The 19,583-nt window shown below is 46.9% G+C and overlaps 1 protein-coding gene across 1 annotated transcript in view; it reads right to left on the minus strand.

Annotated features, from left to right (window-relative positions):
* Nucleotides 1-19,583, minus strand: part of cherp (calcium homeostasis endoplasmic reticulum protein) — a 91,147-nt gene that overhangs the window by 18,271 nt on the left and 53,293 nt on the right. The window contains exons 5-8 of the mRNA XM_086004263.1: nt 18,599-18,796; nt 7,570-7,999; nt 6,050-6,291; nt 4,095-4,228 (exon numbers count right to left, since the gene is read on the minus strand). Coding sequence (XP_085860389.1) covers nt 4,095-4,228; nt 6,050-6,291; nt 7,570-7,999; nt 18,599-18,796 — 1,004 coding nt within the window. The remainder of the gene's footprint in view (nt 1-4,094; nt 4,229-6,049; nt 6,292-7,569; nt 8,000-18,598; nt 18,797-19,583) is intronic.

Raw genomic sequence — 19,583 nt, forward strand, 5'->3', positions numbered from 1 at the left:
AGGGGGGGGGGGAGTAAGAGTGGAAGGGCAATAGTGGTAGGAGACTCAATAGTGAGGGCTGCAGACAGGTGTTTCTGCGGCTGCAGACGTGACTCCAGGATGGTATGTTGCCTCCCTGGTGCCAAGGTCAAGAATGTCACTGAACGGCTGCAGGGCATTCTGAAGGGGGAGGGCGAACAGTCAGAGGTCGTGGTTCACATTGGTACCAACGACATGGGTAGAAAGAGGGATGAGGTCCTGCAACAAGAATTTAGGGAGCTAGGTAGCAGATTAAAAAGCAGGACCTCAAAGGTTGTAATCTCTGGATTACTCCCGGTGTCACGTGCTAGTGAGTATAGGAATAGGAGGATAGAGCAGATGAATGCGTGGCTAAAGAGTTGGTGCAGGAGGGAGGGCTTTAGTTTCCTGGATCACTGGGTCTGTTTCTGGGGAAGGTGGGACCTGTACAAGTCGGACGGGTTGCACCTGAACCGGAACCGGAACAGGACCAACATCCTTGCGGGGAGGTTTGCTAATGCTGTTGGGGGGGGGGGTTTAAACTAACTTGGCAGGGGGATGGGATACGGAGTGGAGGTATAGTAGCGGGTGATGCACAGCCAAATATAGAGGAAAAAACAAGTCAGTCTGGAAGGCAGAGCAAATATGTAACGGCACAAGGGAGTATGGCAAGGCTGGATGGCATTTATTTTAATGCAAGGAGTCTTACGGGTAAAGCAGATGAATTGAAGGTGTTGATGAACACATGGGATTATGATATTGTTGCTATCACAGAGACATGGTTGAGGGAGGGGCAGGACTGGCAGCTCAATATTCCGGGGTATAGAATCTTCAGGCGAGACAGAGGGGTGTGTAAGAGGAGGGGGTGTCGCAATATTAATCAAGGAGTCAATTACTGCAGTAAGGAGGGATGATATCTTAGCAGGTTCCTCTAATGAGGCCATATGGGTAGAACTTAAAAACAAAAAGGGGGCAAGCACTTTGCTGGGAGTGTACTATAGGCCCCCAAACAGTCAGGCGGAGATAGAGGAACAGATATGTAGGCAAATCTCAGAGAAGTGTAGAAATAATAGGGTAATAATAGTAGGGGATTTCAACTTCCCCAATATTAACTGGGATAGTCTGAGTGTGAAAGGCTTAGAGGGTGCGGAATTCTTAAAGTGCATCCAGGAGAGCTTTTTGAGCCAGCATGTAGAAAATCCTACAAGAGAGGGGGCGGTACTGGACCTAATTCTAGGGAATGTAGCCGAGCAAGTGGTAGAAGTGTCAGTAGGAGAGCATTTTGGTGACAGTGACCATAATTCGGTGAGATTTAAGGTAGTCATGGAAAAGGACAAAGATGGACCGGAAATAAAGGTTTTAAATTGGGGGAAGGCCGATTTTAATATAAGGCAGGATCTGGCCAAAGTGGACTGGGATCAGCTACTTGTAGGAAAATCCACATCAGAGCATTGTGAGTCATTCAGAAAGGAAATAGAGAGAGTACTGCGCCAACATGTTCCCGTAAAGGTCAAGGGTGGGACCAACAAGTCCAGGGAACCCTGGATGTCAAGGGATATACAAGAATGGATTAGGGAAAAAAAGGGAGGCTTTTGGCAGATACGAAGGACTAAAAACAGTGGAAGCCCTAGAGGAGTATAGAAAGTGCAGGGGGGTACTTAGAAAAGAAATTAGGAGAGCGAAGAGGGGGCATGAAAAAACACTGGCGGGCAAAATAAAGGAAAATCCCAAGGTGTTTTATAAGTATATTAAGGGCGAGAGGATAACCAGGGAAAGAGTGGGCCCATTAGGGACCAAAGTGGCAATCTGTGTGTAGAGCCGGAAGATGTAGGTGAGGTTTTAAATGAATATTTTGCACCTGTGTTCACTATGGAGAAGGACGATGTAGGCACAGAAATCAGGCAGGGGGATTGTGATATACTTGAACAAATTAGCATTGAGGGGGAGGAGGTACTAGCGGTTTTAGCGGGTTTAAAAGTGGATAAATCCACAGGCCCAGACGAGATGTATCCCAGCCTGCTGTGTGAGGCGAGGGAGGAGATTGCAGGGGCTCTGACAAATTTTCAGAACCTCTCTGGCCACAGGGGAGGTGCCAGAGGACAGCTAATGTAGTACCATTATTCAAGAAGGGTAGTAGGGATAAACCAGGGAATTACAGGCCAGTGAGCCTAACATAATGCTAGGGAAATTATTGGAAAAAATTCTGAGGGACAGAATTAGTCTCCACTTGAAGAGGCAAGGATTAATCAAGGATAGTCAGCATGGCTTTGTCAGGGGGAGATCATGTCTAACCAATATGATTGAATTTTTCGAGGGGTGGCTAGGTGTGTGGATGAGGGTAGTGCAGTTGATGTAGTCTACATGGACTTCAGTAAGGCTTTTGACAAAGTCCCACATGGGAGACTGGTCAAGAAGGTAAGAGCCCATGGGATCCAGGGCAATTTGGCACATTGGATCCAAAATTGGCTTAGTGGCAGGAGGCAGAGGGTGATGGTCGAAGGTTGTTTTTGTGACTGGAAGCCTGTGTCCAATGGTGTACCGCAGGGATCGGTGCTAGGTCCCTTGCTGTTTGTAGTGTACATTAATGATTTAGATATGAATGTAGGAGGTATGATCAGTAAGTTCACAGACGACACGAAAATTGGTGGAGTGGTAAATAGCGAGGAGGGAAGCCTCAGGCTGCAGGACGATATAGACGGGTTGGTCAGATGGGCAGAACAGTGGCAAATGGAATTTAACCCTGAAAAGTGTGAGGTGATGCATTTTGGGAGGACTAACAAGGCAAGGGAATACACAATGAATGGTAGGATCCTAGGAAGGACAGAGGATCAGAGGGACCTTGGTGTGCATGTACATAGATCCATGAAGGCAGCAGGACAGGTAGATAAGGTGGTTAAGAAGGCATATGGGATACTTGTATTCTATGCCTCAGCTAATGAAGGCAAGAGCAGGGAGGTTATGATGGAGCTGTACAAAACGCTAGTTAGGCCACAGCTGGAATACTGTGTGCAGTTCTGGTCGCCACACTATAGGAAGGATGTGATTGCATTGGAGAGGGTGCAGAGGAGATTCACCAGGATGTTACCTGGGCTGGAGCGTTTCAGCTATGAGGAGAGACTGGACAGGCTGGGGTTGTTTTCCTTAGAGCAGAGAAGGCTGAGGGGGGACCTGATTGAGGTGTACAAAATTATGAGGGGCGTAGATAGAAAGGAACTTTTCCCCTTAGTAGAGAGGTCAATAACCAGGGGTCATAGTTTCAAGGTAAGGGGCAGAAGGTTTAGAAGGGATTTGAGGAAAAACTTTTTCACCCAGAGGGTGGTTGGAATCTGGAACTCACTGCCTGTAAGGGTGGTAGAGGCAGGAACCCTCAACATTCAAGAAGCATTTTGAAACGCCATAGCATACAAGGTTACGGACGAAGTGCTGGAAAATGGGATTAGAATAGATAGAAATAACAACAGAAAATGCTGGAAAAACTCAGCAGGCCAGGCAACATCCGTGGAGAGAGAAATAGAGTCAACGTTTCAGGTTGAAACCCTTCTACAGAACCGTCTCTCAGTTCTGTAGAAGGGTTTCGACCCGAAACGTTGACTCTATTTCTCTCTCCACGGATGTTGCCTGGTCTGCTGAGTTTTTCCAGCATTTTCTGTTGTTATTTCGGATTCCCAGCATCCGCAGTATTTTGCTATCGTATTAGGATAGAGCTTAATGGCCGGCGCAGACACGATGGGCCGAAAGGCCTCTTTCTGTGCTGTATAACTCTTATGCCTCTGATGTGGAACTCGCTACCACAAGGAGTAGTTGAGATAAATAGCTTGATGCATTTAAGGGGAAGCTAGATAAGTACTTGAGGGAAAAAGGAATAGGAGGATATGCTGATAGGGTTAGATGAAGTGAGGTGGGAGGAGGCTCGTGTGGAGCATAAACACTGGAGCAGTTGGGCAAAATAGCCTATTTCTGTGCTATAACATTTTATGTAATCACACTGTTCCTTTCATTGACCAGAATGCCTGATCACTGATAGTAAACAGCAATCATTTCTTACCAGGCGCAGATAGAAGGCTAACAACAATAGGTAGTCTTTGCAAGACTCCTACCTGTTTCTTGGTCTGTCGTGAGATGGCGGGCTGTAAAATGCCTCAACCGCAGCAAGCAGCCTCTCATTAGGTGGCATTGGAGGTGGAAGACGCATATCTTTAGGCTCCAGGGCCTTGTAGTCATAGTCTTCCAGCTGTTTCAAAATAAGGACAAGTAATCCACAATCCAAAGTTATTGCATGTTTGCAGTTGGCTTACAGATTGTACATACATATGAAGCTAAAAAGCAACCTGCTAAATACAATCATTTATTTTAAATGGAAGAAAAAAAAATCTGCCAATGGATCTTGCAACCAAAGCTTTAATGAGGCTATTTTAAACCACATTTTAATAAAATAATCTGAAGACCTGGAATTATGAATGGTTGGACTATAATAAGTGTGCACTTTACACTCTGGGTTCTGATGACATGAAAAGCCAATGACAGTTCGGTGTGGTTTGTAGATATTATCTGAACCCTGAGATTGAACAACATTTCAGTGCACATTAATATGTGTAACCTCATCACTTGCACCACAGTCCGACTAATCTGAGTCAAAAGATTGTGGGCCAGTTCAAGCCCCACTCCTGAGAACTGAACACATAATCCAGGCTGACACCACAGTACAGTACTGAGGGAGCGCTGCAATGTTGGAGGTGTCGTCTTTCGATGAGACATTAAACCGAGGCCCCACCTGCTCTCAGGTGGACGTAAAAGATCCCATGGCACTATTCGAAGAGGAGGTGAGTTTGCCCGGTACCCTGCCAACATTTGTCCCTCAACCAACATCACTAAAACAGATTATCTGGTCATTTATTTCATTGCTGTTTGTGGGAGCTTGCTGTGCATTAATTGGCTGCTGTGTTTCCTACATTACAACAGTGACTACACTTCAAAAGTACTTCACTGGTTGCAAAGCACTCCAGGACGTCCTGAGGTCGTGAAAGGTACTATATAAATGCAAGTTCTTTTTTTCTCTTTAAAATGTCAACTAATAGTTACTGGAGACTAAGGAACCACTGTGCCATCATTACTGCAGAAAAATAATAATTTGCCTGACAGCAGGGTATAAAGGAACTGTTTTGCAGGTCCAAAGCAGGACTAAAGAAACTAAGTTTGTGTAATAGAAGTAATCACTTTCTCTCGAAATCCTTGGATAACAGAACACTTCGATTCGTCTACACCGTTACCTCTGGAATCCCCCAAAGATCTATCCTTCGTGCTCTCCTTTCTCTCATCTACATGCTGCCCCTCGGCGACATCATCCAAAGACATGATATCAAGTTCCACATGTACGCCGACGACCCCAAGATCTACCTCGCTACCCCTCTCTCGGCTCCTCCACTGTCTGTGTTGTCAGGCTGTTTGTCCGACATCTAGTCCTGGATGAGCAACAATTTTCTGCAATTAAACATTGGAAAGACCGAAGCCATTGTCTTCAACCCTCACCACAAACTTGGTTCCCTCGCCGCTGATGCCGCCCCCCTCCCAAGCCACTGTTTCAGACTGAACCAGTCTGTTTGCAACCTCAGTGTCCTATTTCACTCTGAGCTGAGCTTACGACCCTATATCATCTACATCACCAAGACTGCTTACTTCCACCTCCGTAACATCGGCCACTCCGCCCCTGCCTCAGCTTATCTGCTGCCAAAACCCTCATCTATGCTTTTTGTTACCTGCAGACTCAAATATTCCAATGCTCTCCTGGTCGACCTCCCATTTTCCACCCTCCATAAAATTGAGCTCATCCAAAACTCTGTTGCCCGTATCCTATTCCACACCAAATCAACCCTGTGCTTGCTGACCTACATTGGTTCCCAGTCCACCAACGCCTCTAATTTAAAATTCTCATCCTCATGTTTATATGAGTTCCTGTGAAGCGCTTTTGGACATTTTCCAACATTAAAGGCGCTATATAAATGCAAGCTGTTGTTATTGTTGAGTCTAAAGATTGACCAGTGACTTGGCAGCTTACCTTCACCAGTGGTGCCATTAATCCTGCTGGGAGATCAAAATATGGCACATTGGGCACCAGGCTGGGGTCATCTGGGCTGATCTGTGGCGGAGGTGGACCTTGCCGTCGGATATGTGGAGGCTGCCCATTAAAACCTGGGGGAGGACCACCAAAATCTGGGTGCTGGGGTCCGCCCCATGGAGGAGGTTCTCCCATTCCTGGTGGAGGCAATCGGTGTGGAGGATGGTGAGGGGGGCCCATATCTGGAACATATGCATCGTAAAAGGTGTTTCAGTCAAAGTTCTGCGCCAGGTTCGGCCCGCCCACCTTTTTATTATATTATTTACTGCACCAGCCTTGTCCATAACAACACAAGTACTACCTGACCTAGAGATGGCGTCGAAGCACCGTGAAGCTTAAGTAGTCTTTTGCTGGAGGATCAATAAATTTTAGGTTACAAAGGAACGTCAACATTTTTTGACATGGATTTTGGATCTAGCTACAGGTTGAAATGAAGAAAAATCTGGTTGTCAGATAAAAAATGTGACTGAGATTTCCACAAGAAAGCACTGCAACCATTAGTAGATCACAATTTTGCAATAAAAAGATAAAATATAACCAGGTTTGTGGATTATATATGCAGTTCACAAGACAATTATGAATTACGGCGGCCATTCTGCCCACCCAGAACAACGCTGCATTTCCCCATTGCAGCATCTGACTTCACCCGACTCTCTTCCCTCTCCCTACCTTTAACTACAATTCCCCCCTCAATCAGGACTGCCCTATCGAGGATACCATCAATGTCATTCCTTAGCAGGAGATGCACTTTACAGTTTTGGCATAGGGCTCCTTCCCCAAGGTCAGTAACTCACCAGGGAAACTGGAATGCAAACATTAGTCAAGACAAGGGTCTGAACTAGAATCTCTTCCACTGCTGTCGCTACCAGGTGTTAGCCACCAGGTGTTAGCCATGACTCACTGGTAGCACTCCAGAAACTTGAGCACAAAATCTAGGCTGACACAGCAGTGCAGTACTGAGGGAGTGCTGCACTGTCGGAGGAGCCGTCTTTCGGATGAAACATTTATCAAAGGTCCCGTCTGCTCTCTCTCAGGTGGACGTAAAAGATCCCATGGCACTATTTTGAAGAACAAGGGAGTTCTCTTTGGTGTCCTGGACAATATTTATCCCTCAACCAACACCTAAAACAGATGATCTAGTCATTTACCTCGCTGCTGTTTGTGGGAGCCTGCTGTGCGAAAATTGTCTGCTGCGTTTCCTACATTCCTACAGTGACTACACTTCAAAAATATTTATTTGGCTGTAAAGCACTTTGGGACGTCCAGAGATTGTGACAGGTGCTGTATAAATGCAAGTCTTTCTTTCTTTCTCTACAGCCAGCATTTAAAAAAATAAACAAAGATCATCTATAGGAAATAAGTATTTGAAATCAGCTTAAAGTCGCAGTAAAAGGATGAAAACCGTTAAATAAGAGCTAAACTACACGTTACCATTGAACAGGCCGCTGAGAATTGTTTACCTGGCGGAAAGTCTCCCTGTTGATAGTCGAAGTGGTGAGGGGGATACGGGGGACGATCAAAGTGGTGTCGGGGAGGGAAATCATCCTGCATGAACCGCGGCGGAATGCGGTTGAAGTTGTGGGGGTGTGGCGGCTGGTTAAACGGCGGGTGCTGCTGGTGTGGCGGGAAGGGGGGCTGCTGCCGGAAGTGGGGGGGCCGCTGCATTCTGAACGGCGGGTCCCGCTGGCCCCCCCAGGGCGGCTCGTGCTGGTTGTTCCACGGGGGATCATACTGGTTATTCCAGGACGGCTCGTGCTGGTTGTTCCACGGAGCATCTCGCTGGTTGTTCCAATTTTGCTCCCGCTGGTCGTTCCACATCCCTTCGTGGTTGTTATTCCAGGGCTGGCAATGAGGTGGCCCTTGGTGTGGAGCATTAAACGCCTGGTCGAACTGGCAGTGGCAAAAGAGAGAAAGATGTTCTCAGACCATGCAAATTATTATTGAACTGAGATAGTATTTACAGCACAGAACCGTTTGTTAACTGAACATTTTACCAGCATGGTTTAAACTGTAATTATCCGCTCTAATCTGCCCAGTGAGAACAGGACGGGTTTGGGCCACACGCCCGATTTACACCATGCCCTATTTTACGCTCTGGCTAGTGTCCGCTCCCAGACTGGTCCAGTTAGAGAACTAAAGCATAAATCAGGTCAGCAATGAGTGCCTGCAACACATTGATAAATGTACTAATATCTCTCCTTTTTAAGATGAAAGGGGCAATTAACTCATAGAATCATAGAAATTTACAGCACGGAAAGAGGCCATTTCGGCCCATTGTGTCCGCGTCAGCTGACAAAGAGCTATCCAGCCTAATCCCACTTTCCAGCTCTTGGTCCGTAGCCCTGTAGGTTACGGCACTTCAAGTGCACATCCAAGCACTTTTTAAATGTGGTGAGGGTTTCTGCCTCTACCACACTTTCAGGCAGTGAGTTCCAGACCCCAACCATCCTCTGGGTGAAATTTCCCCTCAAATCCTCTCTAAACATCCTACCAATTACTTTAAATCTATGCCCCATGGTTGTTGACCCCTCTGCTAAGGGAAATAGGTCCTTCCTGTCCACTCTATCTAGGTCCCTCATAATTTTATACACCTCAATAAGGTCTCCCCTCAGCCTCCTCTGTTCCAAAGATAACAAACCCAGTCTATCCAATCTTTCTGTGTAGCTAAAATTCTCCAGTCCAGGCAACATCCTGGTAATTCTCCTCTGTCCCCTCTCTAGTGCAGTCACATCTTTCCTGTAATGTGGTGACCAGAACTGTACGCAGTATTCTAGCTGTGGCATAACTAGTGTTTTATACAGTTCAAGCATAACCCCCCCTGCTCTTGTGTTCTATGCCTCGGCTAATAAAGGCAAGCATTCCGTATGCCTTCTTAACCACCTTATCTACTTGGCCTGCTGCCTTCAGGGATCTGTAGACCTGCACTCCAAGGTCCCTTTGTTCCTCTACATTGGATTATACTTCTCCTTTAAAGCAGTGTTATATGCTGCAACTTCCTTATACACCCATCAATCTGCGATTAAAACAATGTAACATACAAAAATCATAACCGCCTGAAAGGATTGCTGGTGTACCAGGGCACTGTGCCACAGCATGGTACAATGCATATCTATGCTTGTAACCCCTCGTGCGATGAGTTCCTAGTTTTGGTTGAACAGTCCACCCCTCCATCACTTAGTAACCAACCGATTGCTTGCGAAAAAATAAATTACAGTTCATAGAAACCATCTCGCCTGCAAGATTGCCAAAGATACACCTACGGCCTTGCAGATTACAGTACAACCCCAAGAATGAATGCATACATCTATACATGAACCGCAGAGATATTTACAATTAAAGGGATATCACCATCTTACAATCATTGCAGCCAATTTGTTTTTGTAAACTTAGCTTCAATAAATACCAAATTTTTAAAAATACGCACAGAATTTTACGTTGCAGACATGTAGCTTTGGGTGTAAGGCGTTTTTGTCAATGAGGCAAACACAGACTCAATGGTGGAGTTTGAGGAGCAAGACTGCTGCAAGTTCCCTGCCCTTCAATTTCAAATTCAGAATGTCTTCCCGATTAAATGCATCTTTATGCCTTACAAGCTTTCGAGCTCTGCAGGCACCAATCAGTCTCAACACAGCAGTGGAAAACAGTTTCATGAGAAAGAATGCAGTCAAACCAGCCCTAAAACCTGCTTTAAGAGGCTTCAAAAATTCTGATATCCTCAGAATCTCCTGGCGAGGGACGGAGAAAGGGGGGACACAGCTCCCGATGACTCGCCAGTAGTCTTGGCTGGAAGCACGTGTGGCTGTTGAATGGGGGGCAGGACTGGCTTTGAGTGTGTTGACCCGCCACAGACAGAAGAACCCACCAACACTCTGTCTGTGGTAAGAAATGAAGAACGGACACCCAGGGAAGTTAAAACCATCAAGTGTCACCTCTGAAGCTGTACCTCAGCACAAGCTGCCATCACCATCAGAAGGGAAGTTTGGGAGAGGTCATAAAAACAGTAACGGTTATGGTGTTGTTTAGGGAGTAGTTATATTCCACACAAAGTTATGGGCTTGGTTTTACTACTGGAGTCAGGGCATTGCTACCGAGTGATGTGTGTGTAGTGTTGCCTTTTAACTTGCCAATGAACAATTATATAAGGTGACCCTGACCAGCTTGCTATCAGCCGTGGCTCAGTCAGTAGCACTCTCGCCTCTGAGTCGGGCTATGGGTTCAAGTCCCTTTCCAGAAACTTGAGCACAAAATCCAGGCTGACACTCCAGTCCAGTACCGAGGGAGTGTTGCACTGTCAAAGGCGCTGTTATTTGGATGAGATGTTAAACCGAGGCCAAGACCCTATTTCTAAGAACTGGGGAGTTCTTCATTGGCTGTAAAGTGGTTTGGTGCATCCTGAGGTCGCGAAAGGCGCTATATAAACCCTTCTTTAAAAGGTGACTGTAATGATATCAGCAAATAGTGATGGTATTTGCCCGTTTGATTATGATGCCTTACCAGCATATTTGCCTGTTTGATTATTTATGCCTTACCAGCAGAGGGCATGTGAGAGAGGGAGTTTAGTTTTAGTTTGGTTTTAGATGGCTCTCTAAGATGGTGTCTCCTGTAATGCTGTTAACTGAGTTGAACAGACTTTAGATAAAAAGACATTCTCTTTCATCAATGTGTCGTCATTGAACCCACATAGAAATCAATACAGTGACCAAGACAAGAGCTTAAAGAATTAAAACAGGCTACAAACTACCGACCACTGAAACAAGGCAGAAATCAGTAACTTAATCCAGATTTGTTTTGGACTAGTAATTTGCAAAGAGATTCATTCAGCAAGGTCTCACAAACAGCAATAAGAATTTGGTTGAGGGATAAACATGGCTGCATGTAGCCAGAGTGGAGATGATTGGGTAATTCCTTCTTTCAGCTTTGACAGTGTTGAACCGCCACAGACAGAAGAACCCACCAACGCTCTGTCTGTGGTAAGAACGAACGGGCGCCCAGGGAAGTTGAAACCATTGAGGGCCAGTGCCACCTCTGAAGCTGTACCTCAGCACAAGCTGCCATCACCATCAGAAGCAAGTCATTTACCCCCTAAAACACTCTCCCTGTACAAGGTCACCCACCTGCCACATTATCCTTTTCCAGCCAGGCAGGTGATGAAGCCACATCTGGTCAGCAATTTTCACCTCGAGATGCCCCGGTTAGTTAATGTTTCGAGTTAGACCGGTTTAGATCTTGACCGAGAAACTTAATCCAATCCAATCCTTTCCTAAACAGTGAGCCATCACCGAGGCCAGGCATTACTCATCACTCTAATGCCTACTTCCCACTCTGCATACCAGTGTTTGCAGCGTCAATGGATGGGAGCCACAAAAGAAAATGGAATTTGTGCTGAAAAAACACGAACAACTTGATTCCGAATTTCACAGAAGTTAAAGTTCAAGACTAAAATAAGAGTCAGTCAGACACTCCCGCACCCTACGGGCACATTACCAAGTCAGCACCCCCTTCACATTACAACAGCAAGGAGATCACACTGTAGGAGGCCCTTGGAGCAGCTGGCTACTGCTTTTTAAACAATTTTCTGATTCATTATCCCCAAGGAAGGATTTTTAAAGACGGTGTTACCTTCTTCTCAGCTGAATAATTAAATATCTCGTGGTTAAGCATACATAAGGCGTCAGCCATGCCTCACCAGTCGTCACTCTCTCCTCGAATCAGAAGGTTGTGGCGTCATGTCCCACTCCAGAGAGTTGAGCACAAAATCTAGGCTGACGTCTTTCAGATGAGATGTTAAACTAAGGCCCCATCTGCCCCAGTGTCTTGGCTAATGTTTATCCAGTGTGTCTATTGACACCACTGTGTCAGCCAATGAGTTGGAGGCGGGGCGGGACTTACAGCAGGTCTCTCAGCAAACAATATATTTTACAGCAAACAAAGTCTACTTACTCAGCAAAGAGTCTGTTTAAACAGCGCATTACAGCTAACAGTCTACAGAGTATTTAAAAAGAGACTCTATAAGCTATAGCAAACAGAATGCGTGACCGAAACTGCAGCATCGTCTCCCGATAAAAGCAAGGGATTTCTCCAGCAAAATGCAGTGAGTGGAGGAAGTTACATACAAGTTATGTGTGTAAAATCAATCCCAGTCGCTTACAGCAGTGTGGTCTCCAGGCATGATTGATGGTGGAATTACCCAATCATCTCCATTCTGGCTGGGAGTAGTGGTATCACAATATGCAGCCATGTTTCAACCAAAACCTTATTGCAGTTTGTGGGACCTTGCTGTGCACAAATTGGCTGCCGCGTTTCCTACATTACAACAGTGACTACACTCCAAAATTACTTCACTGGCTGTAAAGTGCTTTCGGATGTCCTGAGGTCATGAAAGATGCTATATAAATGCAAGTTCTTTCTTCTTATATCCTCTATTGATCTTAGCAAACAGAGTCCGAGAAGCCTGTTGCGTAGGCACAGAATGCTGGTGCTCTTAACATGCTGCAAGTGCAGAGGTACAGATGCGATTCACAAAACTACAAGCAGTGACTTTCCATCTTAGCACTGCCACTAGGGGAAGGTGAAGAATGGGGAATAAGTCACCACTGGTCACGATCACTCTGCCAATAGCAGACCAACCAAACCATCAGCGGCAGGAACATGGGAGCAGATCACCTGTCTGGCTCCTCAGACAAACACACACCCCCAAGGGAAACCCCAAACAACCAAGGAAACAAATTAAATGTTAAAAATACGTGAGGGAAAAAAATTGCCACAAAGGAAACACGATGGCCCGTAATTTGCAATCAGTGCGATGCGCCGGCGATCGCCGCTGACCTCGAAGAAAGCTGCCCACAGCGATTCGCGATCTCTGTGGCGAAAACTTTAGGTTTCTCGATGTGCCATTGATTGTAGCGCTGTGAATAGGGGATTCCTAGCGTAGTGCAGCAGTGACGTCATCAAGCTGTCTAAGCAGCCAAGCACATTGAAGAATTCTCACAGACAGCAAACAGGAAATAAAACAGCAATGATTATCTGCACTTTTTAAAAATATAAGAGAGCGAAATAAAGATTGGGACGTACACATGGGGTTTTAAGATCAAAGCTGAAATATCATGTTCAAACTTTAAAAATAATTTTTTTTTTTTAATTGTAATTTTGATCAAAATGGAGAAATTTGATATTCCACAAATAAAAGAAATGAGTTTTTCAGAGCCAGAATGGTTGTTTTGCAGTCAATACACTGTTAAAACCCCAGTTACACCTATTCCAACAAGGCTTAGCATTTAATGGGATGTTTAACAGTGATGTTAGCGTGGAAAAGCCCACATTTTGTCAGTTCCACCGATTTCACTGATTGCTGGCTATGAGGGATGTGGGCCACAGCGCAGCCTGTGTCGGAGCAGTGAATGACTGACCGCAACTTCAGAATTTCTACGTTTAGATGCGCATACACTAAATCCTGAAGTTTCAGCCAGTTTCAGTGGGCAATGACAGCGGATGCCAACAGTTCGCCATCATTACCCACCGCAAAATAACGGGACAAGAGTTTAGATTTGTATTTACACGAAGAGTGGGAACTGAAAGCAGAGCCGAGCGGTCAATTCCCCGACAGGAGACACAAATGAGTAGAAGCCATTGTTTTTAGGCCCCACAAACTCCACTCCCACACCACTGATTGGCCGCCTTCTCCCCGGTCATTAGTCTTGGTCATAACGGCACAGAAGGAGGCCATCCGGCCCATCGAGTCCGTGCCGGCTCTCTGTAGAGCAATCCAGTCAGTCCCATTCCCTCGCTCTATCCCTGTAGCCCTGCAAGTTTATTTCCCTCAAGTGCCTATCCAGTCTCCCCTTGAAAACATTGAGGCCTAGAAATTCGGTGGCGGGCGCCAAGCTCGCCTGGGCGCCGGAATTACCGCTCCGGATGGAGCCGCTTGCGCCAGCCGGAAATTCAGTTTCAGCGCCCCAAATGGAAGCGGGGCGCTGCTCGAGGCACCCCGCTTCCCTCTTGGGGCGCTGCAACTGAATATCGCAGCGCACCATGCCGCAGCGCCACATGCTGCGGCACGGTACGCTGTGGTACTGCAGGCCTTCCTCCCCTTCTTAAAGGGGAGGGGCCTGCACCAGCGCGATCAGAGATCGCGAATGCCGGCAAAAGAGCCCGGCACCGAGGAGAAGTGCCGGGCTCTTGGGACACAGCCGGCACTGCCCGGGGGGGCTCAGGAGGCCGGGGACGGCGGCGCGAGGAGGTGCTGGCAGGCGGCCAGCGAAAAAAATGGCCGCCCCGCACCTCCCCTTCAATTAGCGCCACTACCGCCGCAGGTAGGCCCCCCTGAACCAGTCGCAAATTGCAACCGGCGTTACAGCGGGGGGCGTGACCAAATATCGCGATCGGGGCGGTAGCAGGGCGCACACCGATGACGTCATCGGTGGTGGCGCAGCGCTACAGGCTAATGCCGCCATTAGCGCCCCGCTAAATTTTGCGGGAGGCATGGCCAGTGGCGCTAAACCCACTAAGTGCCCTCTTTGGGCGCTAACTGGTGGCGCAGCCCACCGAATTTCTACGCCTGAGTGTCTCCGCTTCCACCACTTCCGTCGGCAGCGAATTCCAGGTCCTCACCACTCGCTGCGTAAAAAAGTTTTTCCTCACATCCCCCCTGTATCTCTTGCCCAAAACCTTAAATCTGTGTCCCCTAGTCCTTGTACCATCAACTAGTGGGATCAGCCTTTCCCCGTCTAGCCTATCCAAACCCGTCATAATCTTGTACACCTCTATCAAATCACCCCTCAACCCCCTTTGCTCTAATGAAAACAAATCCAGCTTCTCCAACCTGTCCTTGTAGCTAAGATCCCCCATCTCTGGAACCATTCTGGTAAATCACCTCTGCACCCTCTCAAGGGCCTTCACATCCTTCCTAAAGTGTGGTGACCAGAACTGGACGCAATACTCCAGTTGTGGCCTAAACAGTGCTTCATAAAGGTTCAGCATAACTTCTCTATTTTTGTACTCAATACCTCTATTTATGTAACCAAGATCCCATATGCTTTGTTAACCACTCTCTCAATATGTCCTGCCACCTTCAGGGACCTATACACATTAACTCCCAGGTCCCTCTGTCCCTGCACACTCTTTAAAACTGTGCCATTAAGTGTATATTGCCTCTCCCTGTTCCTTCTGCCAAAATGCATCACCTCACACTTCTCTGTATTAAATTCCATCGGCCACTTGTCTGCCCACTCTGCCAGCCTTTCTAAATGTTTCTGCCCGGTTACCTGAACCCAACCAGACCAACTGCAACCTTGGCACTCCATTTTGTTAATGACCGTAGTTTCAGGCCCCATATCCTGTCCACAACACCGCCCATCTCAGCCCCTTCACCGCAGAAACCCATCCCCATGCCTTTGTCCCTTTCACACTCGACTGGTCCAACACTCTCCTTATGCGTCTCTTGTATCTTCCACCCTCCATAAACTCCAACTCCTACTAAACTCATCCTGTCTTACACCAAGTCCCACTCCTGATCTTGTCCTCACTAAGGTACATTTGCTCCCTGTCCCCTCAATGCATTCAATTTAAAGACCTCAGCTTTAAATCCCCCCGGGACTCCTTCGCTCCACCCTACCTCTGCAATCTCCTCCAGCCCATTCAGTGAAGGAAGACTCACTGTGAGACCAGTCCAGCCAACTATTTTCCAATTTAACCTTTGCTTCAGAAACCCTTTCGATACTTTGGACACCAGCACGTTAGCTCTCACAGACATATTTAGCCTGGCTCCACCTCCTACAAGATGACAGCGCTGGGCTATCTGTCCATCAGAATAAATCCAGTCGCTAAACAGTAAAAAAGTGAAGCCTGTTTACATGTTAAACCAATATTTGTTGACTGGTGCAGTGTTGAAAAATCCCAAAACGTGAACTACTTCTGTAATCTCTCCAACATCTGGTGCACCTTTCAAACCAGAAAACCGAACAGCTAACGCAGCCACAAACAAGATCTGATCAGTTTAACAACTGGGATTTATGACTCACTGACACAGTGGCTTCAGCTGCTTCATCAATGACCTTCCCTCCAACATAAGGTCAGAAATGGGGATGTTCGCTGATGACTGCAGTGTTCAGTGCCATTCACAACACCTCAGATAATGAAGCAGTCAATGCCCGCATGCAACAAGACCTGGACGACGTTCAGGCTTGGGCTGATAAGTGGCAGGTAACATTCGCGCCACAAAAGTGCCTGGCAATGACCATCTCCAACAAGCCAGAGTCTAACCACCGCCCCATGACATTCAACGGCATTACCATCACCAAATCCCCCACCATCAACATCCTGGGGTCACCATTGACCAGAAACTTAACTGGACCAGCCACATAAATACTGTGGCAACAAGAACAGGTCAGAGGCTAGGTATTCTGTGGCAAGTGTCTCACCTCCCGACTCCCTAAAGCCTTTCCACCATCTACAAGGCACAAGTAAGGAGTGTGATGGAATACTCTCCACTTGCCTGGATAAGTGCAACTCCAGCAACACTCAAGAAGCTCGACACCATCCAGGACAAAGCAGCCCGCTTGATAGGCACCCCATCCACCACCTTAAACATTCACTCCCTCCACCACTGGCGTACCGTGGCTGCACTGCAGCAACTCGCCAAGGCTTCTTCGGCAGCACCTCCCAAACCCGCGACCTCTTCCACCTAGAAGGACAAGGGCAGCAGGCGCATGGGAACACCACCACCTCCAAGTTCCCCTCCAAGTCACACACCATCTTGACTTGGAAGTATATCGCCGATCCTTCATCGTCGCTGGGTCAAAATCCTGGAACTCCCTAACAGCACTGTGGGAGTACCTTCACCACACGGACTGCAGCGGATCAAGAAGGCGGCTCACCACCACCTTCTCAAGGGCAATTAGGGATGGGCAATAAATGCTGGCCTTGCCAGCGATACCCGCATCCCAAAAATGAATAAAAAAACCCAAAAACAGCTGTTAACATAGTTTAACATTTTGTTTCCAGACTTCATTTTTCCTCTTTTCTAGCCAATCTTCTCTCCCCGAGGGCACTGCTTCCTTGCAGGGGTTGATTCCACGGGTGCGTGGCACCCTTCAGTACTTTGTCATTAGTCCAGAGTGAGCCCCGACAGTGTCAGTGGGTTAATCAACCACCTAGGGAGGGAGGAATTTCACTGCCAAACCTGACCCTGTCCTCACTAGACCTCCACTCACATAAACTTAGGTTACCGCACATGGTCCATTAAAATGCATGACGCTGGTCACTTTTATACAACGCAAGCAGACTCTCAAAAGGTGCCTTCACTAAAGAGAATGACATCAGAACAGCGGCATAAAGGACAATGGATAGACCAGTGCCAGTTACAGGAACAGACAGGCACTCGCTGCAGGGAGTGCGTCTGCATCAACTGCAAAATCACCTAACCAGTGATCGTTTCAAAATAAAAAGAATCCCGATTGGCATGTAAGCGCAGGCACTAGGTGCAACTTAATGGTAGCTAGATGTGTTTCATAAGGTTCCTCCCATCTTACGCGTGCAGAGCCTGTGGGCTGTCAGCAGAGGAACCCCATTAACAGTCAAGTACTCCTGAAGAGCAGCACTGCTTTGGCTGAATGGCACAGGAGATACAAGAGGGCTGGCACTTTACATTAATAGCAAGTCCTTTGTCTCCTTCCCCTTCAGACCACTGTCTTGGCAAGATAGTATTACTGTATTTATAATAACAGAAAATGCTGGAAAAACTCAGCAGGCCAGGCAACATCTGTGGAGAGAAATTAGAGTCGACGTTTCAGGTCAAAACCCTTTATCAAGACTAAAGAGGCACAGGGAATGAAATAGATTAAGAGGCCGGGCTGGTTTGCTTGTTACTACTTAAAGGCACTGCAAAGTCAGAGTGAAAGGAGGCAGGTTGGATCCACGTTGCTTTGAGATCCCAATCTCGGTCACACATCAATGGGACCAGGGAAATGTGGGAAAGAGAGGAGGAGGGACACCTACAGGTGAGAGGAAGGGCAGAAAGGAATTACCCAGTGAAACAAGAACAAAGGAACGAGGGTGAAAATATAGGTCTTGTATCTATACATTTATAAATATATACATCTCACATCTATACAATTAAAAATGTCGTATCTATATAATTAAAAATGTACCTCTTAAATCTATCTCATTAAAAAATGTGTCCAGCATGTGTCCAATATATTCCCCTAAATATTCTGCATTCAGTGGGATTTTATCAATTAAACATGAAAACCAGGAATCCCAGGCATTAACAAGGAACCCCAGGCAGTAAGTGTACTTTATTTATTTATATCTGCAGTAATTATTTGGCCTTATTCAATCAGATTCTCCCTAAACTGCAGTTCTGCCGCTGCCACTCCCTCATTCCTGGCTCTTGCCCGTTCCCCTATAATAAGTCACTTGTGACCCTTCTGTTGGTTCATCGGCTCCACGTGCCTGTCTGTTCGACATAGCTTGAGATATTCCCCAAACCAGTACCTGTTGCTGTTGGCCCCAGAGTGGCATAGCAGGGCGCTCGAACCATGGCGGCTTGGAAGAGGAGTGTTCATGCTGCCCAGGCCCCCGCTGTCCTCCTGGACTGGGCTCCTGCCCGCCACTCGGCACATTTTCAGGGAGGGGATGTGGTGGCTTGGCTTCATCTGTAACACAGGCAGTAGGTTTTAAAAGTAGATTCCTCTCTTAACAGCACTCTGCAAACACAATCTGTCAGACTGCGCTCCATGTTACGAAACAAAATACACAAAAGCTCCTGGCAAGAGTCTAGGTATTCAACCAAGTCTCACCAACCACCTGTTCACAGGCTATGGGGCACTCCCTCCCGGTGAAAGAAGTAGCCTTTCACATCACACCTTCTGCACTGAAAGGTCAGCTGAGATCAGAGAGTGACCTTGCTCTATGGGATTCCATTACGGAGCACAGGAACCTTTCAGAACTTTTAAGCAGAATAAGCAAAGTTGTGAACATAAGAAATAGGAGCAGGAGTCGGCCATTTGGCCCCTCGAGCCTGCTCCGCCATTCAATAAGATCATGGCTGATCTGATCTTGGCCTCAACTCCACTTCCCGCCCGCTCCCCATAACTCTTGACTCCCCTGTAGCTCAAATATCTGTCTATCTCCACCTTGAATATATTCAATGACTCCGCCTCTACAGCTCTCTGGGGTAGAGAATTCCAAAGATTCACGACCCTCAGAGAAGAAATTCCTCCTCATCTCCATTTTAAATGGGCAACCCCTTATTCTGAGACTATGCCCCCTAGTTCTAGATTCCCCCACTAGGGGAAACATCCTCTCAGCATCTACACTGTCGAGCCCCCTCAGAATCTTATATGTTTCAATAAGATCACCTCTCATTCTTCTAAACTCCAATGAGTATAGGCCCAACCTGCTCAACCTTTCTTCATAAGACAACCCTTCCATCTCAGGAATCAACCGAGTGAACCTTCTCTGAACTGCCTCCAATGCA

Source organism: Somniosus microcephalus, chromosome 13, assembly GCF_052327205.1.
Source record: "Somniosus microcephalus isolate GS21.2 chromosome 13, FLI_Smic_1.0, whole genome shotgun sequence".
Classification (NCBI taxonomy): Eukaryota; Metazoa; Chordata; class Chondrichthyes; order Squaliformes; family Somniosidae; genus Somniosus; species Somniosus microcephalus.